Source organism: Astatotilapia calliptera, chromosome 20, assembly GCF_964374335.1.
Source record: "Astatotilapia calliptera chromosome 20, fAstCal68.1, whole genome shotgun sequence".
Lineage (NCBI taxonomy): Eukaryota > Metazoa > Chordata > Actinopteri > Cichliformes > Cichlidae > Astatotilapia > Astatotilapia calliptera.
In genome coordinates, this window is record NC_137441.1 from 9,066,616 (window position 1) to 9,090,052 (window position 23,437).

The following is a 23,437-nucleotide window of genomic DNA, read 5'->3' on the forward strand; positions in this document are numbered from 1 at the left end:
AGTAATTAAGTGTTAATTAATGTTTAACTAATATTGATAATTATAAAGGGTAGTTATTAGTATTGTTTTATGACAAAGGGAGGACGGTGTTTACCAGTTTTAGCGTTTATACGTGGTTATATAATAAATCCCATTAGCGCCAAAGGTTCTTGCCAACTTTCAATAAAATATCTTTATAAGTGCTTTGTTTTCATTTCTTTGGTAAAATAGGAGTTTTGTTTTTCTCTAAAAAACGATTCTTGTCAAACCCATAAAAATACACTCTCCCTGCTCTGTGAATCATTAAAAAAGAATTAATCGTCCATTTATTAATGTCAGATAAGCTTTTATATATTCAAAATTGATCTGTAGTTCAAATTTTGTTGCAGAATTAATGTAAGAATTAATTGGCCCTGGTCAAATGTGATCTAAACCATAAGTGAAGCCATATAGAATATGAATAGTTTGTTAGAGTTAAATGAAGAGGAAAACAACTTAAAGTGTTGTTTTCATCGAGTCCGAAGCAGAAGAGTTTAAGTCTGTACACAAGATTATATGATAAATGCCAAATTGTGTAATGTTATTTACCTTAAGCTTTATCCCACTTCTAGTATGTAACTGGAGCTTGTTTTCAAAGTGAAGAGGTTGTAATTGAACCGTAACCTGGATTGCAGTGATTGGCTGATCCTGGTCCAATCAAAACACGACGGTCTCTCTGCCCCCCCTCCCCCGACCCTTCCTTACATCCACAGCTTCAGTTAGCGCACACATAGCGGAACACGGTGAGTGCCCTCTGCAGCTCTATCTCAAAGTAAAACTGCTATTTTAGTGAGTAATTGTTAGGGCCGTGTCCTCATTGTTTTGATCATTAGTCTCTAAGCATTTGTTTGTCTCTGATGAGACACCAGAGTTACTTCTAGTTCCGCCGTAATTAAATAATAGTGGTGGTAAAATAGCTTAGCTTCGAAGCTAACTTAGATTGAGGTGCTAACAAGTAACTAATGAGTTATCGGTGCAAATGTGGTTTGCGGTTCAAGTCCTTTAACATCCGATTATATTTTTAAACATTTATCCTAACATGTTTAGTGGCATGTCTGTTTGCTAACTTGTGCGTAACCAGAGTCGTTAGCATCAGATGAAACAGAAAAAGCTATTTTTAAGAGTTCACTCTTGTGCTAACGGTCTAGCTAACTTATTAGCCCCGGTGTTTGCTAAACAGTTCTTTTACCCGTAGCGCAACTTAAAATAGAGTTTGTCAAACTGGAACTAATATTAAACCGTGAACTCGATGGAATTTCTTCCGCGGAACCGACATTACTTAACGCGGCGTTTGTCCCGCACAGCTTCGCCATGTCTTTTCCGGGCTAGGACGTTAGCTAGCTTTCACCGGAATGTGCTAGCAGAATGCTAACATTTGAGTTGTCGAAGTGTGACTACTTTTGGGGCATCTTAGACTCCCAGACTTGGCATTCGGCTCACATTTGTTTCGTGTTTAACTGGTGATACTTCTCTCTGTGACTGGTTGTTTTAATACGCTTGACAGGGAAGGTCTGCTGCGCTGAGAAACTAAAAGCCACACCCTTCCTTTCGAAACTAACTACGTTACAAAAGTTATCCCGAAAACAAGTTGTCATTTAATTGTCGAATGGAAGCCTTCTGTTTTAATGTATAAAGTTTTACTTTAAAGACTTCTTCAAAAACATGTTTTATTTATTTAGGGAAGTTAACTTAAGTATTTTTTTGTGCTTTTAAGTTGAAATCCCCCCTCCCTCTGGCTCTGACACATGATACTAGTATCTCTCAGGGTTGGAAACAGGGGTCTAAAAAATATTACTCTGTGTGATTAAATAGTTCAGAACAGCATATTTTACTGTCTGTTTGTTGATCAGCAACAGGTCCTGTAAACAGTGAGTAACTTTGCGTTTGTTATGTAACATGACAGCTGAGCTTAGCTTATTTAAATAGCCATAAAGAGTCGTCCATCAAGCTGTCCATGTGACTGCACAAACGCACCACAGTAGAGTTTTACAGTGCTTCTGATCACCTTCTTTTGTGAGACTGGTGTAATGTTTGCTCGGAATGAAATGGCTTTTTTCCCTATCAGGTGTTAAGAGTTTGTAATAAATCATATTTACCGGTAAGTTATTTTTTTGCTTGTTTGTTTTAACCGTAATTGAGTGAAAGGTTTCTACTCATTTAATGTTCTCTGTGATTTATTTATTTATTTTTTTAGTTATTTTTAAAGAGCTCTAATAGGAACAATCATTTTTCAGTTCTATTAGCTGAAGTTTCTGCAGCGTAAAACAAATGAAGCAGCATTTCATTTATAATGACTGATAGATTAGCTGCCAGGTGACAGAAGAGCCCATCTACCCTCCATAATGTACAATGTGTGGCATAGAATGCACAGATGAAAGGGAATAACGCTCCAGGAGTGCATTTCTTATTGAAACTTGTGTCCACCACTGGAAAGGGGGGGGGGGAGCTTCCTGACTGACAGAGTTAAGTTGACATTTTGAATTAACGTCTCGGATGTTTGAGTTTAGTGAGTTAAATTTTGACTTATGACTGTCCCGCCCCAAAAAAGTTGTTTTGTAGTAGCAGAACAGCTGGCCGGTAGAATTTGGCCTGTTTGAGTTTCCATAACTTCTTGGTTTCAACATGTCAAATCTTTGCAGGTTGATATACAAGCTATGATATACGCTGAATGATTTAGCCAACTGTAATTGGCTCCAGACCTGTTGGAAGTATCCTCCTCCTTTTTTCTCTCCTTTGATGATGATTATGATCCATCAGTACAGCAGCCATATGCGCACATTAACTTCAAAGCATGTGGAAGTCCAGGCGTGAGCTTGTGCTGCGCCCATCCACACTTAGAAACTGTGACAGATTGAATTAGTTAATCTCGGAGTAATGAAATTATTTATATAATGCATCAATGAGGAAACTGGATAAAAATTGCCTTGAGTGGGTAGCTATTGCCAGTCACCTAGAATAGAATAGCTCTTTATTGTCATTGCACTTGTACAACGAAATTGTGGGTGCTCCACACTAACTGTGTCAAATTAAAATGTAAATAGGAATAACAGCAGGAATAAATAGCAAACAGGAGAAATATACAAAAATAAGAGAAAGACAAATTGGAGAACAAGTTGTAAAGTGCAACTTGTTCATTGTCAGTGCCTGAAATCATTGTCCCTCAGCACAAACTTAACAGATGCGCTGCTTCAGTGCTTAATGGGAGGAGATTCCTCACATTGGTGGGTTGTATCTTTGCTGGTGTAATAGGTTATTATTGCGTATCGGCATTTGTTAAAAGTCAAGCTAGCTGCCTGTTAGTAACTCTTATATAGGACTTTACAACAGTTTAATTATTCACTGCAATGATCAACTTTGTCTACATTTTGATTAGGGATGCAACGATACACAAAATTCACGGTTCGGTTCGGTTCGATACTTTGGTGTCACGGTTCGATATTTTTTCGATACAAAAAAATGTTCATGCATTTTTAATTTGTCATTTATTAAAATTATAAATATATATTTTAACTCAAAAGTACAGTTTTTAAATTTAACCCTAACCCTTGTGCGTGTTTTTTATTTTGACAGCGAATGCGCACCTGCGGACCACTTATGTGCAGCCCTGGTTATTTAGCTCGTCATATTGCAGCCACAGAAATTCTTTTGTCCATGAAACCATAAAGCTGCACTTTCTTTTTGCCTTATAGTCTGATTTGTCATAACTTCTCCGTTTTGTGGTAAGCTTTTCTTTGGCTGTCACTTCTTCACCCTGACCTGTCTTATTTGGCTCAGCAGAACTGAAATGCTTTTACACACTCACTCACATAAGCTCAGCGATTCTCTGCGCAATCAACCTCTCACATGTTTAAGCTTGCTGCGGGAGATTTCACTTGTCATGTTTGCATAGTAAGCTAACGATTAATAAGACGATGTCAGAGGAATTGGTGCGCAAATTATCATCACTCACAGATCAGTGCTGTCGCTCTCTATACACAGTTCGCACGATTGCAAAGTGAAAGCAAAAAAACAAGCGCAAATTCAAACGCGACTTCAATATGTCACATATTGACAGTGGCTCACCGATGCCAATGACATAATTACCCAGCTACATTTCTGAAAGAATGCAAAAGCATTGACATATATTTTTCCTACAATAGCCCGACGGGCAGGGAAGAGATAGATTTTGTTAGCCCGACTGAAAAAATTGCTAGCTCCGGGACGTCGGGCTAGCGATATTGCGAGCCCTGTATCTGATTGAGGAATCACTCATCTTTGGAAAAGAGAGTTTATTACAGAGAAAGGGCTCTTTCCAAAATAAAAGCTATACTATCCGCTTCTTCTGGGCTATATTCTCAGCAGCATAAGGAGAATCATGTGCTAACAGCTGTCTAAATGACTCGGCTAAAGTTAGTAGCATGCTTGTTGTTTTTGTCTTTGCACTAGGATGATGTCGGCGTAAATGTGGAGTCATATTCGTTGTGTTCCCACTAGTGCTTTCAGGTTAATCTCGTTGAAATGACCTTAACGCCACAACACGGCAAATCTCCGTTAACGAGCTACCGCCGATCGCTCCGTGCATGGGGCTAGACGGCCAACACGTTAACGAGCTAACTGCGCTAGCACACTAGTTTACACCAATGTAACTGAGCATTTCATGGCACATCCAACATACTGTTTTACTTTAGTCCATGACTCGCTTACCTTCAGGGTCATACGTCACATGAAAACCAAAATAATTCCAAACGCCAGAACTGAATGAGGGTGGGGGAGGTGCCCTGCGCTCTTCCTTCTGACGATGCTGTCTGTGTTGAGCGCTCAGTGGATCTGCGCTCGACAGTGCAGCCTAGGCGGAGTAGTCGAACGCAGATTCACTGAGCGCTCCACACAGACAGCATCGTCAGAAGGAAAATTGATAAAATAAATTACAAATGTTGTATTGTTCGATACATATGCGTACCGAACCGAAAGCACTGTATCGAACGGTTCAATATCGATACGAATATCGTTGCACCCCTAATTTTGATGCTGGATTGCACAGGCACATCTCACGCTCAGGATATTTGTATAATGTCATCTAATTGGCTAAAGGTTGCGCGAGAGCATTTTACGAGTTGACGCCTGTGCTGGCAGTTCTCAAGCTGAATTTCTTTCAGTGCAAGAAACACTAAGCAATACAACCATAATTCAGCACCACTCTTTCCATTAGTGTCATTTTTGACAACGTTTGGTTAGTTTTCTTCTATATCTGTAGTTGGCATTCAAGAAAATTTGTTTGAAAGAAAACAAAAGTTGCTCCCAAAGTTGATGTGCAGTTATGTCAAATTGTAATTGTCATTCCTGCTGGATGATAATTGTTCAATTTAGAACTTTTTTCCTGTCTGAACAGTTTGGCGTGGCCTTGCTGGCACCTGAGCGACCCTTGGACCCTTCCTGTTGACATCCCTGTACCTGAGGATCTGCCAGCCCCTCCTCCCCAGATGTAGAGGGAGTTGTAATCTTCAGCAGCCGTGTACACAGTGAGTTGAGCAGTTTTGTTTGTTGTGTTTTATTCACAGAATGAAAATATGTCCATGTCCTAGTGTCTACTGAAGTCTGAACATGGTATATCATCTTGTAAGTAGTTAGCTTCTTCTTGCTCAGTTTTGGAAATTCTCTTTCATTTATGCCTGGACACTAACCTTTTTTACAACATCTGGGAAAACAGCCACACTGAGCATTTTATTGAAGAATAATTTAGACCTTTTTAACTCTCAGTGCCTCGCTGTGTGTTTGCCTTTGGACCTGGAAATGGCTAATGTGTCATTTTTAAAAATGGATTTTAAGGGTCTTTGTTCATTTGTAAATGGAGTTGAATATTTAGTTGTCAGTGCTGCTAGCATTCACAGGCACGTACTCTCATTACCAAAGCCAGCAAAAATTAATGAGTGGGATTAGCGAAGGTGGCCACAGCTCGCATGCTCGATAGGGCCACTGTTTGAATCCAGGCTCATATCTAATCACCGGAAGGCTTAGTTTTCTTATCTGATACCAAGGCTTTGAAGCAAGTTTTGCGACACCTACATAAATTTACATTTTAAACACGGTTTCATTTTCCGCAGCCTTCATTTTTATGCATCAACCAATGCATCAGGCACACGCTGGCGTCTCAACGTGCACACCTACCCTCCTCGCCACAATAATGATTTCAGTGCAGTGGTCATGCTCGCTCTGATCTCTGTTTTCTGTTTGGCGTACTCGAGTAGATGAGGGTCATTACAATGGCGCTTTGTAGAGGGCCTCGTGTGCCTGCCTCACACTGTGGGTTTCTGGTGATGCTTCATACGTCGTCATTAGAATTGCAAATGCTGTTCGAGTGTGACAGAGTGGTTTTTGTATTGTTTGGCTCAACATTTGACAAAGGTCCCACAGACCTAGCATAATTAGTAGATTCAAAGAGGCTCTCAAATGAGATTTTAGCCTGCATCACCCCCTCTTTGACATTTATACATCAAATGAACATTACATTTGCATTTCAGAATAACATTTAAAATACGCCTCTCTTTTAATACTACTTTGAAACTTTGTCATTGTTGTTACTGGTTGTTATTTCTGCACTTTCAAGTTAAAATGAAAATTCTTCAATCAGTCAACACTGAAAGCACACAGGAAGTTAGTCAGATCTACTGAAGTTTCCTCTTAAATAATCAAACAGGCAGTAGATGAAAACCCACATCTCCTGTCTCCTCTGCCAATATTTTCTAGGTCACGCTTACAGAAATGTGTCAGGCTGATGGAGTTTAATGACGGGTCATTCTCTGTGGCCTTTCTCCTCTGTATTATAATGAGATGAAGTTATTTGTGGCTTACCTGCTGACTGCAGTGTCACTGTCAGAATCTGCCTCACAGTGTGCTTCAGATTAAAGTTTGCATGTTTGTATTGCAGATGTAGTTCTTTCTTGAGTTTTACCTCCAGGAAAAATACTGGTTTGAATTCCTGGAGAGAGTAAGCCCATCTTTTTTCAAACTTTTTTCTAATTCTTTTTGTATGTAAAGAGGTGACGCCCGTATCATCATGAAGTCTCTTGATAGTGGGTGGGAAGTCGAGCAAAATTTTTTGGCAGACGAATGATTAGGTTTCAATCCTCTGTGGTCAACAGTGACTTCTCATTGTTGTGGATACTGACGGGGGTGTTCACACTGACATCAGTGTCTAGTCAGTAGATTCACTATTCAAAATGCATCAGTGCTTATCCTAAGAGCTTATTGCCCTCCAGGCACACTAAAAATGAAGACTCCAGTCAATCTCAGTTGTCAGGACTTCTTTTGCTTGTATGTCAGGCAGAGGCACTGCTGATAGCACATTTTGGCATCTGTTGTTTCATCAGACACTTTTCATGACAGCAGGTTCTGGTTTAGATCCAATGCTCTGCCACAGTAGGTTGTTTGGCTCCCAGCACCAGTGTTAGGGTCATTACTTATTACTTGTAGTCTTTTAAAAACCTTACCCGTTTGGCTGTCATTTAATTATTTAAAGGCTTCTTTCAGGGGAGATGAGAACATAAAGAAAACTAGTGCCAGAAAATGTTTTGCTTATTCAGAATAATCTCACACAGTTCAGTGAAAGTAACACATTGATTGTCTGTCTGATATTTAGCATCTGTCTTCTGTATTTTCACAGATTCTTGCGCTGTCCAGTGAAGTTGCCCACCATGCGCGAGTACAAGCTTGTGGTGCTGGGGTCGGGAGGCGTGGGAAAGTCTGCACTGGTGAGCGATGGCTGCTACTAAAGCTTGAAAGCCGAGGGTATTTTTTTAATGAGTTTATGCAAGACTGTAAATGAATCCAATCCTAATTTTAATCACAGTTTTAGCGTCCATTAATCAATAATCGCTAAAATATTTATTATGTGCTCAGTTTCCCTTTCAGCACATCCTTTTCCTTTACTTTTGACACTGAGTAATGGGTCCATTATATTCGTCACATTGGTCATGTTGAGTGCAAATAGTGATGTCGCCACAGCTCCACGAGTAATTGCTGCAATACTCTGGGAGTGTACAATCGTACACATCATTTGCCACGGGACCCATGTTTGATTAGAAAAATTGAGAGACAGCCAAAATGACACCAAAGCGTGGCTCGATTCAGTGGCAGTGACATCACTTTTTGGTGTTCAAGGGCAAGAACGACAAGTGTAAAATGGGCCCCTTAAAGTCCTAAATTACTTCCCATTAGACAGAGGAAGGTTCATATTTATTTATACAGTTTATTATAGTTGGGTTGTATAGTAGTTATAAAGCATAGAGCTGAGTTATAATTAAGGTTAAAGGGCATTCGTTCTTCTTTTACAGACTTTAAAAATCCACTATATTTTCAAACTCTAGTACTGCTAAATAATTATGATTTTGCTGTTAATTAAAACAAACAGACAAAGAAAAAATGTGTGTGTGTATATAATATTACAACACACACAGTTGCAAAGTTTTTATTTCCACATAGCTGAAATTAATGTTTTCTTTTCTCAGTGAGGTTTACAGAGCTGTTGAGCTATTTATCTCAATAACAAGAGGTGTTTTTCATATTTTATAATTATGAGGATACTTTACATATTTAACTACCCCTTAAATTCACCAGCAACAGAACTTATAAAGAAAGCAAGCATGCATATATCCTTAAATGCAAAACTAATTCCTTGAACGGGTCTTACTGTTTTTTTCCTCAGTGTTTTATCATAGACTGTTACAGGAGCGGATGATCGCTTTAAGCATATCCAAAGTTTCAAGTAGTGAGGTGTGTGTGCGTAGACGTAATCCCTGTGATCCAAAAGCTCTTTTTCCTCCCACTCTTGAATCCGTAAGAATGAAAGCACAGAAGTTTCAGCCACCTGCTGTTCTGACTTTCCGTCTTACGAGGGGCAGCCAATAACTGTAAAGCCAGAGGAGCTAAAATGACAAGGCTCTGCGCACCGAGGCAGAGGAAATATAAATAAGAATTGCTTTGAACTGGAAGTCCTGTAAAGCTTTTTTGTAGAGTCCAAGGATTAAGCGCAACCGGTCACCTGTAAAAACTCAAAATCATCCTGAGATAAAATCCTGTAAAGCAGAAAAAAACCCTGAACATTAAGAGCTTTATAAGGTAGGATTTACTGTACATCTGTTGTTAGATTGAAAGTCTGACATGGGAACAGCAGTCGGTCTGTTACATCACTTAGCAGAAATCTTTAAACAGTTTTTAAACAGATTTTAAAGCAGGATTTAATTTACTCAGACATGCCAGATGACCAGAAATAACAGGGAAATGCGAAGATATCTCAGTAAGGTAACAGACCAGTGGTGTGTCATTCACACAGGCTTATTTCAAGCCACAAGAGACCCTGAAAATGTATGTTATACCTTTATGAAAATGGTTATAAAAGGAGTTATTAATTGAAAGCAGGGAGTTAATTTTACGTTTGGTGCTCCCTAAAACTGCTTTCGGTAGCGATCAAACGTCCATCTGTGCAAGAAAATCTCTCACCTCTTAACAAATTGGCATCCTGCTTTCAATGAAAATATCTACATAGGACTGTAGATCAATTCAAACTTTAAGAATATAAAAAACGTGAGCTACAATTATGTCTTATTATTTAAGGACTTGAAGTTGGATTAAATGTTTTTGTCAGATTGTCTTTGTAATAAGCTTGTTATGGCCACATCCATAAAACATTAAGGCTCAGCTGTGGCTAAGCATACAAAGAGAGTGCCACGCCCGAGATTTATTAGACTAAGTTCTTTTATTTAAACAAGAAATGAAATAAAGGCCTGAAGTACTGGCTAAAAGAGGGGGAGGATCTTGTACCATCATCCCTAAAGTAATAAAAATAAAGTAAACCCTGACAAATTAAAGCAAGGATCTTGGAATGCTGAAGACTGGCTTGTTCTGGGCCAGCTTCCTTTAAACAAGAGCAGAAGAATTCATCAACACTCCACCCAACACACCTAGAAAATAAGGGAGGGGGTGAGAAGAAGGAAAAAAAGAGGAGTGTAGTAGTTTCGGATTGGTAATGATGTCCTGTGTTATTTCCCTTTTCTTTTCTTCATTACAGACAGTCCAATTTGTGCAAGGCATTTTTGTGGAGAAGTATGACCCCACAATAGAAGACTCCTACAGAAAGGTATGACCTAACCTGCACACACATTCGTTGCTTCGCATGACTTTGTAAACATTTTCAAATAAAACAAGTCTTGTAAAAATGCACCTTTTTTTTGTTGTTGTTGTTGTTTTTTAACAGCAAGTCGAGGTCGATGGGCAGCAATGTATGCTTGAAATCCTGGACACAGCTGGAACTGTAAGTCAAACATGAGCAGGATGCAGGGGTGTTTCGAGGAAATTGTGGACCGGCTGCTGATGCCGTCTGTTATCGTTCTTTAGGAACAGTTCACGGCCATGAGGGACCTGTACATGAAGAATGGCCAGGGCTTTGCTTTGGTGTACTCCATTACAGCGCAGTCAACATTTAACGACCTGCAGGACCTCCGGGAGCAGATCCTGCGAGTAAAGGACACAGAGGATGTGAGTTTAACACACTTTCACACTTGTTTTGATTATAAAGCACTCTCATGTAAGAGGTCCCCATTAAAAATGTTTGTCCTCATTGTTCAATGAAAATTGCAAAACAAAACCTCCTAATTTTTTTCTTTAATTATTTGATACATCACAAGCAAAAAGGTTTTTAACTTTAAGGGTTCATAACTTTCTAGAACCCAAGCATCTCTTCTTTCCAATAAGTTTTTTTTTATAGAAGGCCAAGAAAAGCAACAAACCTTTAATGTCTACTTCAGCAATGACACGAATGATTAATTAACAGAAAAAGAAAGGGATCTACCAATTAATTGGCCAAACTTGCTTACAGCTGACAAGGCAAAAAAATAATTACTGATAAACGTAAATACTGTCCAAACAAATATTGAGCATGAATTTTTGGAGTTCATTAGTCAAATCATGCTTCAAATGTTGCTGAATGTTGATTAGCTTTATGCTGCATATAACATGGCAGATATACAAACTGTGGTTTGCAGAGTTTGGTCGGCCAGAGCTACGTTCTCTTCTATGCTGGCGTCCACATACCGATGCAGAATGTGATTACACCTGTATTTTGGTTGTTTGGTTATATTCCAGTTTATTCAGAAACAGCCGACATGCAACCACTTACCTCTTTTTATGTCACAGTACTGCAGAACAGCACCGGTTACCACAACTATCAGCTGTTTACTCTAACCCTCATTTCAACCAAGAACTTTCTTACTGTGAAGTGACAGCACTAACCACTCCAACACTGTGCAGCCTAGTAGCACAGTGTTGGAAATGAGTTAATGAGTTTCACACATTTGAATTGGCTAGTAGAAACACCATCAGTACACCTGTCCAATCAATTTGCTTAGCGTACGTTTTTTACTGCTCCCTGTGCCCGTGTGAGCTCTCTTTGGATACTCTGGTTTCCTCTTTTGTGCTTGTTAATGGTTAATTGGCATTTATATATGCAAGTGTGAATGGCTGTCACTCTGTAGTGGGGACCCAGTATATGTGCCACTGCTGACATCATTGCATAGCTGCATCCATTAATGCCCACCATTAAGGCCCGCTGTAGTATTCTCCTGAAGGATTGCCACTCAGACCGTACCTCCACATCAGTCCTGATGTAGGAGAAGGAGAAGTGAAAACTGAAAAGTCCTGTTTTTCCAAACTGTTGCGACATTTTCCTCTGTATAACATGTGAATCTCTGAGCTTCTGTACTGGTATAGCATTAAAATGGTGGTAAAAAGTGACATGATCATACACTGGTGTTTTCAACCCTTCGGCACAAGATGCCAGGTTAATAAAAAAAATCCAGCCTATGAAATGTTAACACTTTTTACTGTCAGTTGCTCGCCTGATATCTGCCCACTTACCTCTGTTCACTAATTACAGTAATTAATGCCCTCACTTTCTCTTTCTTTCCTCACACTGGCAGCAGTGTGTCTGAAGTCTACAGCAGCAAGAGTTGTAACTAGGCATACATTAAGAAGCTCTTATAGCTTTTGCAGATACAGCATGCACTATTGCAGGAGTGTGTTTGCTCTGTTAAACTCCCCCACAATAGATAGCTAAATGTCACATTCGGATGTCTTTGAAATATTCTATTGCGTAATTAAATTTAGGGATATGAATGAATACTGTAAAATGTTCAACACTAAAGTGATACGAAGTTAAAGTTTGTGTCATATACATGTGTATATATATATATATATATATATATTTATTAAGTTTTTTTAAAGTGGAAAACGGAAGTTAAATACTGAGTAAACAAAAAATATAACCACTGACCATGAGCCAGACTGTTGCAGATATTACTGTTAGCCCAAAATGTCATAATGCTTTAACAAAAGTAATTGGAGCTAAATTTACTCTTGATTCCTTTTCTATTATTCACATAAAAATGCTGCTTTGAAAACAAGCAGTAGCATCCTTTGGGGTTTGAAATAGTTTATTTGGCTTAAAATGCTGGTGCATTTCTTTGACCTACAGACAGACTCCTTTTTAAACAACTTTATCATGTTTATTTATTTATATTTATTATATTATAAATCTTTATTATGTCTGTCTTGAACAAACAAATGAGTAGCAAGCACTGGATAGATCATTGACCAGCCCTTTCTACAGACATCATTGGTGCACATCTGCAGAGAGAGCAAAAATAAATCCATATGTGTGTCTATCTAGGACATGAATACAAGTCTCACCAAAAAATAGAAACAAGTGTAAAAGATCCTTTTTTTTTTCTTTCTTTTTTTTAAGTTTGGTTGGTTGGTTTTTTTGGAAGGAACACCTGATGTCTGTTTTCACCGACCAGTGATGATATGTTGGCAGAGTATAATAAACATCTGAATGCTGTAATTCTGAGGCTCCTCCTCAGTCTGCAGAGGGAAAACTGGCAGCGTCTCACTGTGTAATCTGCCCTTGTCACCTCTCCTTCATTAAAGTCAGCACCGTGGGAGAAGAGGGCAGAGCGCAGGGAGGCAGGAACTTTGTGACGGGGTGGAAATGTCAGAGCTGCTGTTGGTTGCGATCTGCTGCCTTCTCCTCTCTCTAAATCAAGAGAGATGGAGCATGCTGAGTGTGTGCGCTCTTTATTTATTCATAGCAGGTTGCTCAGCTGGTCTGTGTGTCTTGGTTAAGGTCTCTTTTTGCTGCAACCTTCTGCTCCTCAGTATGCACATAAGCTTTCTAACCACTGTTTAGTCTTGTGATGAAATCTTTCAAACATGAATTTGGTCAACATTTTTGAGCATTTCTAATATATTCCTATATTTGTTGTCTTGTTTTCCATAATCATTTGGAGCCACCATTGTAATTAATAATGATGATAATGATCATGTGGATAGTTTTAATTAAAATCCACCCTCTGATCAGATTCCTGAAACTTGTGATAAACATGAAGAAGAAGGCATTTTTATGTATTTGTTTCTTTCATTGCTTTTGTGTCATTTTACATCTGCAAAAAAATAAAACTAAAGTTCCTCATTATTTTGTTTTTTGAACATGTCGCATGTCTACTAATCCATCAGGTTCCCATGATCCTGGTGGGAAACAAGTGTGACCTGGAGGATGAGCGTGTGGTCGGGAAGGAGCAGGGTCAGAACCTGGCCCGTCAGTGGAACAACTGTGCCTTTTTAGAGACTTCAGCTAAATCAAAGATCAACGTTAATGAGGTAAGTGCTAATACCACACGCTGCACGTATGGTCTCTCTTCATTATGCTTCTGCACCAGTGACTGCATGCCTTCATACGCCAATTATGTCAAAATGTCACAACTGTCTGATAGGACTGTAGCGATGACCTTTGACGTTTATGAAATGTCATATCTTAAAATTCACCATGAGATTATAATACTGTAAAAAAAAAAATTCCCTACATAATTATCATGGCCAAAATAAATGATAAGTACAAAATGACAGTATAGAGGCAGGAGGTGGTTCACTGAATGAATTCATAAATAATAACATATAAACTTTCTGACAATAAATAACTGAGCAGTAATCAGCTGCCTTCCCAGTAAGTTTCTCGTCCTGGACTTGAGCTCCACCATCTTGAACTTTTCCCTACAACATTCTATAAAGGAGTGTCCACAGGAAGTGATTTGCTTGTTACGTACCGCTTTGTTGCTGACAGTCAGTCACTGTGGACATTCAAGTCTCAGGTTGCCTAGGTAACCCTCAGATGTATGTCTTGCCTTCTCATTTGTCAGTCAAAAGTATCCTTCACTCTAATTTGTAGTTGCATCAGTTGTGTGCCTTTAAGTTAATAAAGTTGAGCTCCGTGACCGCTCACTCAGTGTCATCACTCAGTGGTTATTTCACCCTGATTTTAAGTGCTCTTTAAGTGTTTGCCACGTTGCTGCTAGTTGCTTCCTGTGTGGATGCCTCTTTATGTCTAGAGTAGCAGCACCTGTTCTCTTCTTCCTGCTTAGAACAACCCCTTTAGTTTGCAGTTTGCAGATCTTCAGCGCAGAAGGATGACAACTGACAAGTTTCAGTTTGGATTCCAAGATATGGATTTGAAGAATGTCCAGCCACTAGATGAGGGATTCAGGACAGCAGCACCCTCATCACCCTGCCATTAAGAAACAGTTAAAAAAATAAAAACAGTACTGGAGCTAGCTGGCTAACAGTGAATGAACTGTCACAAATTAAACATCTATTAAATGCCTTTTATCTATCACTCTCACAGTCAGGTGGATGAACGAGGAAATCTGGCATTTAGTATCCTGAGCCACAGCTGTCCAAAACTGGTTGACCGCCTTCAGTCATTAAATCATATTTTATCTTATATGACTTTGAAATTCAAGGCACTTTGACATTGTGTTGCTGTCACGATTAGTCGACTAGTCACGATTACGTCGACTGTCAAAATTGTCGACAACTAATTTAATAGTCGACGCGTTGTTCCCAAAAGGCGCAGGAATAAGTAGTAGGATTTAAGAGTGTAATAACGGACTGAAACAGAAGATGGCAGCACTGCATGTACAAGGATGCCAGCTGCCATTAAACCCCGAAGAAGAAGAAGCAGTGTCCGGTATCGTAGCTGTGTCCAAATTCAGGAACCACATCCTCCTCCTGCCCGCATTTGTAGGCCGATTACGTTACAGCGACACGACGAAGACTGTCCAAATTCGAAGACTCCGACAAATGCACCCTTCATTTCCCCGGCCCTGCTCAGGTTCCAACAATGGCAGCAGCTAGTTAGTTTTAAAATTACTCTTATTGTTCTTTCTGGGTCACAAAATAAACGTTTAACATATTTTCAGGCGAGAATGTATCTGTGTAAACCTCAAATATCTGCTCAGTTTATCAAGACACCACATATTTTCAAAAGCGCTCCGACGTTTTCGGAGACGTCTGTTACCCACCAGCTCGATAGCTAGCCGGGGGCTAGGCTCACTAGAGCCGTGAGAACACCGGACTCCCGGCAAATCGTTTTCAAACCCACCGCTGTCTTTCGCTACTCAGGTTAAACATGATATATAAGTCACTTAGATAACTTCAAAATATTATTGTTTGGCTTTTTTCAATTTTTTATTTGTTCTTGAGTAAATCGGTTTGGCTGAGATTAAAGTTATAGTTTTTACACAGCTGAATAAATGTCAGGCAGACAGCTGATTATCAGAAGTGTGAGATGCTCGAGAATTTACTCCGGTGTCCTGTTATATTTTAGATAGCAAGGAGCAGACGGCTGAGTTTATTAAACTTCACCGAAACAATCTGCAAATTTCATTAAAATTTAATAAACTATCATCTTGTCTTTATTTTTAGTTAGCACATACCTTAAACACTTAAAGCTGTAAGCTAATGATAGTTATATAAGAGCAGATGCATGCTAGTGCAATAAGCTGTAGGTTTTACGTCCAGTGGATGCATGATCTGATTAGTCGACTAATCGCAAAAATAATCGGTGACTAGTCGACTAGTGTTGTGCACAGCTCAAATTGCCTTGCCGAGTAGGTAAACATTAACATTGCCATCACCAGCAGCTTTCCTTCCTCACAGGTTAACGTCGACAGAATGTGGTGATACATCGCTCCAGTCAAGCGATTACATGCAGGTTTCTCGGGCATAGTCATAGCACTGCAGAACTGTGCTGGTTCACACGGTTGTCATCTATCTTTACTTTCTGCTTTGCTCGTTTACAACTTCCCATCATAAATAGGGAGATTGATAGGGGGTATTTTAAGCTACCCGATGTTGAACATTGATAAAATATGAATAGTTGGTTCAGCAGGCTAGTATTTCTGTTGTTCACCTGCAAAGGCAGCAAGGAAGGTTTAGTCCTTAAACGGGAAAAATAAGCAGACATTTACCAACTGAAGGTAAAAATCTTCATGCTTTTCAAGCTGTTTTATATCTGTATTACAGTAAAATAATTACATATGCGAGCCAGCTGAACAGTTGCAACTTGGTGGGGACAGATTGCATAGTCAGATGGCCACTCTTGACATCACTAGTAAAGTCTGTCTTGGAAACACTGCAATAAATGTAAATACTATTACCAAAACTTAACAACACAACATTAAAATATCCTGAAAGACTTTACAGTTCATTTTATTTAAGTATGCAAATGGGGGAATATACTCGACTACACCAGCATTATAAATGATATACTGAGACAAATTATAGAGAAGTTAAAATGGAGCACCAGACCTCAGTGACTCAGCCAGGCCAGCCAAAAAGGGTACACACACCTGACAGATGAGGCACAGGTTAGTGGAGTAGCTAGCTTTAAACAGTTAACTAAAGGAGCAAACTAACTGCAGGAAGAGTGGAAAACAAATCAGAAATTAAAATTGACAGTTCACCAGTCTTCAGTCCTTTGCTCACCAGTGCAATACCAGCATAACCTGCACCTGTCTGCGTGACTGTTTTCTGCTGTTGCAGCTGCTTCTCTCACTTCCCACAACAAACTCAGCAAGTCAGAGTAATAGTCATCCTCGTCTTACTTTAGTCAGCCATTAAGTGTGTCAGTCAGCTCAGTGGGGGGCTCAAATCTGCTGTGGGTGTAGTGGCAAGTGGTGTCTTCACATCCTAAACCCAACACTTACCTGCAGTTCTACATGAATAAAACATGAATAATATGTTTACCAGACTTATTTCTTTGGAAGCATGAGAGGGAATCTGTGTTTAAATGTCTGGTTGACTAGTTGCACTCCTCGCTGTAACAATAGAGTAAAACTGGGCTTAAAAAAATGTAAATATTGAGTTTTAGTTGATCAGCTGCAGATTTACACTAACACACCTGAGAGTTTCCCATAAATGCACACAACCTTATGATATTCTTAAAAGCATTCAGTGTTAACTTAGTGACTTTGTGTTTCTAGTTATCTTTTAAAAATAGATTTCTAATTGTATGATTTTCATTTTAAAGACAGAAGCTGCTCGACCGCTAGACCAGCAAATGAAACAAGAGAAACTGTGTTTGCTGTCTACCATTTCATGCGTTTTAGTGTTGTGTGTCAACAGGAATTTGTACTGATAACATCATTCCTGAGCTGTAGCTCTCTCCGTACATCCCATAATATACTGAAGCAAAGTGCTGAAACACATCAAATCTTCTCTGTTGTAGATTTTCTATGATCTGGTGCGACAGATCAACAGAAAAACGCCGATGGAAAAGAAGAAGACAAAAAAGAAGTCAAGTTGCACACTGCTCTAAATTGCCATCCCACGATAGCTCCAGGCCAGGTGAGTGGGTGTAAAAGCAAAATTTATTCCAGACATTTGCAAGGCTCCAGCTGTGTTCTGAGCTCTGGGTTATCACAGAACATTTAGAAACCTACAGCAATAATTATTATGATGATTTTTTTTGAGGGGGAGGATTGGTGTGTTGCAAATAACAAGATCTCTGTAGGTTTAATAGTGAATGTTTCATGTGGACTTTAATTAACCAGAGGCCTCTCAAGTCCTCTTTTTATGTCTTTTGTTACACCATCCTCCATTTTAATTGGATCAAAGAGGGTTTACAGTGTGCTTTATATGAATTTTGGCGAATGTGGTGGCTCCACCTGCTGCTGCAGCAGCGCAACTGTAATGAAATCTAATTATAGAGAGCACTGTTGGAGCTTCTCTGGCCTTTTTGTTCCTACAACAAATTCACAGAAATTACCAGCTGTTTTTTTTCCTTAATTACACCACTGTGTTATTGTCTGATGTTTGTTTTTCAATATAAATCTTTGGTTTGCAGTCTCCTTGCTTTGATATAAAAAAATCCGCCTCTGGAGATTTGAGGTTTGATTGAGATGCTGTCAAGTCAAGTCAAGTATTTATTTATTGTCATTGTCAAAGAACAATGCTGTGGACATTGTTTTGCTCTAGCTTCTTAAATGATGCCTGCTGTGTTGCAAACACTGGTCATCAAGCAAAACAAGGCATTTCCACTGTAATGAAATGGGAGCAAACTGGACTCCTGGAAGTCTCACCAGTTCTGCTACTTTCTCTCCCATCTTGCAACAGCTTCTACAGTGTGCTGATGATATTCACCAAAAGCACTCCTCCCAAACTGAACCCAAACTGTCCTTTTGGTGCAACACTTCAACGTTTCAAATGTTTTTCTTCCTCTTTAAGGTTTTTGTGCATCTTTCGCAGCACCATTGCTGTTTACCTCCTAGTTTCCTGACAGCAATCATCTTATCATAGACATACGTCACACATGCTCAAGCTGGCGCAACTCAGGCAGCTAAGGCCTCACAGACACATTGGGAATGATGTTTATTGCACAATAGGACTGTAGATTTTCTCCTTATCACACTGGAAGTGTTTCAGATATTGACTCAAAAGTTTGAGTCTTTCTTTTCCCCTACTACTATGATTTGCTTCTGAGGCAGTTATGACTTGTCCACACTTGTACTTGCCGTTCAGGAAATGTTTGTGAGTTGAGCATGCGACACTCTGAGTCAAATCAAGGCATGCTTTAGCCACTACATGCTGTTAATTCCCAGCTTCCTCACTGGGCTAAAATCCCAAAAGACAGTCTCTGAAGTGTGGCTCACAAACTCATGAACTAGGGAAATGATGTCATAATCCTCCCTGCCTGATGGATCTTTGTGAATGCAGAAAAACAGTTTATACTGTGATTGTTTTGTCTTACAAAGCAGCAAATAGGAAGCATAACGAAGTTGACATTTTTATGTTTCATGTGACATTTTTGGGAAGCTGCAACAAAAACATAAACTGGGATAAGCAGCACTCTGACATTTTGGTGCCACAGTAAATCTCTTTGTAAACTGGAAACAAAGGTTCACCAAGAGGACAGATGGTTTCTAGAGAGGTGGAGGCTGAACATTTATGAGTTGTTTCAAAGCGTCTCGCCTCAGCCGAAGAAAGTCAATATTTTGTATGGTTTCAATATAGCTGCTTCACTTCACTGATTCAGAGCAGCTGAAAAGTAAAAGTTTTCACTGCAACAAGAACATCCCTTATATGGACTGACTCCAAGTGCAAGTGACTATTGGACAGCTGAATTATGCTTTTATAGGAAAGTGATTTCATGAGTTAAATACACAAGGAGTTAGAGAATTAAGTAAAATGACAAGTACAAAAGAGGGGGGGGGGACAGCACTACACTCAGCCAATGTCAGGTGTCAAAAAACGGGCAGAGTACCAAAGAACTGATGCTCCCAAAGTTTGAATTGCTGACATGAGTGCAGATGGGATGGCCTTCTACAGGAAACGTGCTACAGTTCAAATGAAACATGAACAGCTGCAGCAGTGAGAGCGCTTTGGTGAAAAGTCTTGCCTAATTTTCCCATCGGTTTTTGGATTCTGAAAAGGTAGAAGGGGAAAAACTGAACAGCCTATCCAGTTGGCTCCATGTGAGGTCTCTATCCTGCAACAGCCAAAAATTAAGCAAGTGAACATCTTGTGCCCTTGTGGATTCGCTGATGGTTTTCATTTTATAGTTTATATTTTAGAAAAGCAAAGGAAACACACTTATATATATGTATGTACGTGTGTGTGTGTCTATATGTAGTAGATATTTAGGTGTTTACATCCATGTTAACTGCCACAGTTGAGGTTCAGCAGAATTAAGAGGATAATGTGTTGACAAAATTAACATTCTGTTTATAAACTGCATGTTTTTACAGTTTAAAATGAAAAAGAATCCCTTGTAACAATCCTCCTAGCTGTTAGTAGTCACCACAGTGGGTCATCAGCCTCCATCCAGGGCTTGACCAATTTGGTGTGGAATTATTTTGATCTGCATATTTGATTCAGTATTTATTTCACATCAGTGCAGCCCTCCCCATTTATCCAGGACTCAAACTGGCACAAGGAATAAAGGCTTGCAGCCCACCTTGTAGCTGGGCTAGCTTCACAACTTATAAGAATTCAAGTCTTAAAAAATAACCCTGGTTGTTCATTTCCATCTTGATAATCATACAGGTTTTTCAAAGCCACAGGGGACTACTAAAGGTGGGCAAATGTCCTGCAGTGTCGAGACACAGTCTTGACTTTTTAAAATGTTTCAGGAACAAGTTGTCCACATCGTTTACATTGAATCTTCTGACTTTATTCTTTCTTTTTCTTGCTTTCAGAAACTTGTAATGATTAACTGTTTCCCAGTGGATCGTGCCAGCATTCCAAGTCCTCTCCGAAGCATTTTGAAAAAGGCTGACAGAGAAATTTCACCACTCGCAAAATGGCAGGAGACGGCACATACTCTCAAGAAACTCTTTCTTTCTGCTCTTTAATGGCAAAGATATCCACCTCTTCTTTTTTTACTGTCAGCCTGATGACAACTGTTTTGTTTTTGTCCTCTTCTCCAAGTTGTCTTTCTTTTTGGAAATATCAATATAAAAGAGGAGACCTTGGATTTATATCCATCTATGGGAACTAAAATGTTTTATTAAAAGTAACATCAGATATTTGACACATTGTGACAATGCGTTCGCAAAAGTATCCATGTGAAATGTTGGTCTTCTTGTACATTTCTGCACTAACAGTGTCAATGAAGATGCATCATTGTCCATAAATTACTCGCTCCTACTTACAAGGATGTGTATTGATGAAATAACATCTTTCCTAAGTGACTTTGTTTTATATCGAGAGCTGCAAGCCTTCCATATTTCCCATAATATATTCTACTTCCATTTTTGCATAATAAAGCTAAGGAAATTAGTATTTTATAGACTGATGGGGGAAATGGTGCGTTCTGATTTGTGTCTTGAGGCTGAAAATATATTGTACTAAACCAACTCTAATATCGCTTCTTGTGTTACCCTGTCACAGATGATTTTCCAGCTTTTATGAATGATTAAATTTTAGTACATTTTCATTAGTTTTGGTCTTGGTTTTTGTCCTTTTAGCATGTTTTTGGTGTTTAACAAAAAGATTGGGAGTGAAGTTTGGACACATCTGCGTATACTGCTGCCCTCTGGACCCAAATGAGCTGTGGAAAATTGATTATGAAATCGCTTTTTAAAATAATTGATTTGATCAAAGTCACATTATATGAACAAATATGTTTTATCCACAGCAGCATGAGTTGACAGTGCGTTTCATTAAGTTCTGGTTTTCTGGGTCACGAATAGAGCAGTGTGAAGATCGATATCTCCCAGAGAGCTAAAAGAGTAACTTGAGTGTTTCCTGTCAGCAGAAATGACGGCCTCAGACTGAGTCACCAGAGGAGGTCTGAGCTGAGAGGAAGCTGCAGAGAAAGAGGAACTTGTACAGAAAGACAGGGTATGAATTGAAGGCAGCAAAAAGCAGAATCGAGACTGATTAAGATGAGCAGACAGAACTCAGCTGCTCCACCTTGGGGTGGTGGCTTTAATAATTAAGTAACAAAAACAGTACATGACCACCATGATGCATTCACAGGCCAGTTCTTACGTACCCTTTGCAGCAGCTCGTTAACAAATATCTAATCAGCCAATCAGCAACCCAATCCACTTAGGCATGTAGACGTGAGCACATCCACATGTCTAAATGAATGCGGCATGGTTGTTGGTGCCAGATGCGCTGGGCCGAGTATTTCAAAAACTGCTGATCCAGTACTTTCCCACACAAACATCTCCAGTGTTTAAAGAGATGGTCTGAAAAACAATATCCAGTGAGCAGCAGTTCTCCAGGAGAAAATCCTAGAGGTCAAGCCTCTGAATCGTTTACATGTTCAATGGCAAACTTACACACTGTACACATGGTTTCTTGTGCAGGGAGACCGTGTGGGCACTGCAAGATTTCAATCCATTACAGAGTTGCCAGTGATGTGCTTGGTGACTATGGTCCCAACTGCCTCCAGATCATAAACAAGCTCCTAATTGCTCCAACAATTCTTACTGTCTTACCAAGGTTCTTGCTGATAGTCTTGTAGTCCACTTCAGCCCCGTGTAGGTCTACAGACTTGCTCTTTGGCCTTGGAGGTGGTGGAGAGGTTGAAATGGAAGAAATGTATTCTGTGGACAGGTGTGCTTTATACACATAAAAAGATAAGATCAGGAATATCTGTAATTGATTGATATTAATCTGTGTGGGCATACAGCCAACCTGTGGGAGCCAGAATTGTGGCTGGGCTGTAGGGGATCACATGCTTATTTCACTCAATGACATGCAAATTCATTTATAACTTTTGTGTCATGTGTTTTTCTGGAGTTTCGGTTGATTTTCTGTTTCTCTCCATAAAAATTAGAGACTGTTCATTTCTTGGTATGCGAGCAAACTTACAGTTGTTGCCAAAAGTTTTAAGAATGACACAAATATTTGTTTTCACAAAGTTTGCTGCTTCCAATTTCATGATAGCAATTTGCAAATACTCCAGAGTGTTATAAAGAGTGATCAGATGAATTGCGAAGTCCGTCTTTGCCTTGACAGTGAACTAAATCCCCAAACAACTGGCTGAGATCATTTCAATAATCTTGTCGTTAACTCAGGTGGAGATCATTATGTCATGCTGACTGGTTTAGAATACCAGACTGGAGGTGATGAAAGGAGGCTGATGTTTGAAATCATTGTTCTTCCTGTTAACCTTGGTTACCTGCAAAGAAACACAGCCATCATTGAATTGCATAAAAAAGGCTTCACGGGCAAGGATGGTTTTGCTACTAAGACTGCACCGAAATTGAAGTTCAGTTGAAATTGAAGTCCAACAAGCACCAGGACGGTCTCCTAAAGATGATTGGGCTGCGTGAGTACCACCAGTGCCGACCTTGCTCAGGAAACGTAGCAGGCAGGTGTGAGTGCATCTGCATGCACAGTGAGACAAAGACTTTAGGAAGATGGCCTGGTGTCAAGAAGGGCCGCAAAGAAGCCACTCCTCGCAAATAAAATGTCAGGACAGATTGATATTCTGCAAAAAGTGCAGGAAGTGGACTGCTGAGGACTGGCGTAAAGTCATTTTATCTGATGAAGCCCCTTTCTGATTGTTTGGGGCATCTGGAAAAAGGATTATCTGGAGAGG

At 39.5% G+C, this 23,437-nt stretch overlaps 1 protein-coding gene across 4 annotated transcripts; it reads left to right on the forward strand.

Annotated features, from left to right (window-relative positions):
- Positions 1-600: 600 nt before the first annotated feature.
- On the forward strand, positions 601-21,319 carry rap1aa (RAP1A, member of RAS oncogene family a). 4 transcript variants are annotated; one of them, XR_013904333.1, is made up of 10 exons: positions 624-761; positions 5,387-5,516; positions 7,658-7,745; positions 10,061-10,129; positions 10,247-10,303; positions 10,387-10,527; positions 13,561-13,704; positions 17,609-17,727; positions 20,425-20,454; positions 20,577-21,319. XR_013904333.1 is itself a non-coding variant. In XM_080295488.1 (9 exons), exons 3-8 carry the CDS (start codon positions 7,689-7,691, stop codon positions 17,696-17,698), a joined length of 558 nt encoding a protein of 185 aa, XP_080151614.1. In that variant the 5' UTR covers positions 601-761; positions 5,387-5,516; positions 7,658-7,688; the 3' UTR covers positions 17,699-17,727; positions 20,577-21,319. The 4 variants fall into 4 exon arrangements, 3 of the variants coding, with proteins under 3 accessions (XP_080151614.1, XP_080151615.1, XP_080151616.1); XM_080295488.1 differs by lacking the exon at positions 20,425-20,454 and having other exon boundaries at positions 601-761; XM_080295489.1 differs by lacking the exon at positions 20,425-20,454 and having other exon boundaries at positions 754-807.
- The last annotated feature ends 2,118 nt before the right edge of the window (positions 21,320-23,437 follow it).

Excerpts from the sequence above, each read along its gene's own strand:
- rap1aa (XM_080295488.1), top strand. The coding sequence starts at position 7,689 with ATGCGCGAGTACAAGCTTGTGGTGCTGGGGTCGGGAGGCGTGGGAAAG. Across the intron at positions 7,746-10,060 it reads GCGTGGGAAAGTCTGCACTG|ACAGTCCAATTTGTGCAAGG; the intron begins GTGAGCGATGGC and ends TCTTCATTACAG. Across the intron at positions 10,130-10,246 it reads TAGAAGACTCCTACAGAAAG|CAAGTCGAGGTCGATGGGCA; the intron begins GTATGACCTAAC and ends GTTTTTTAACAG.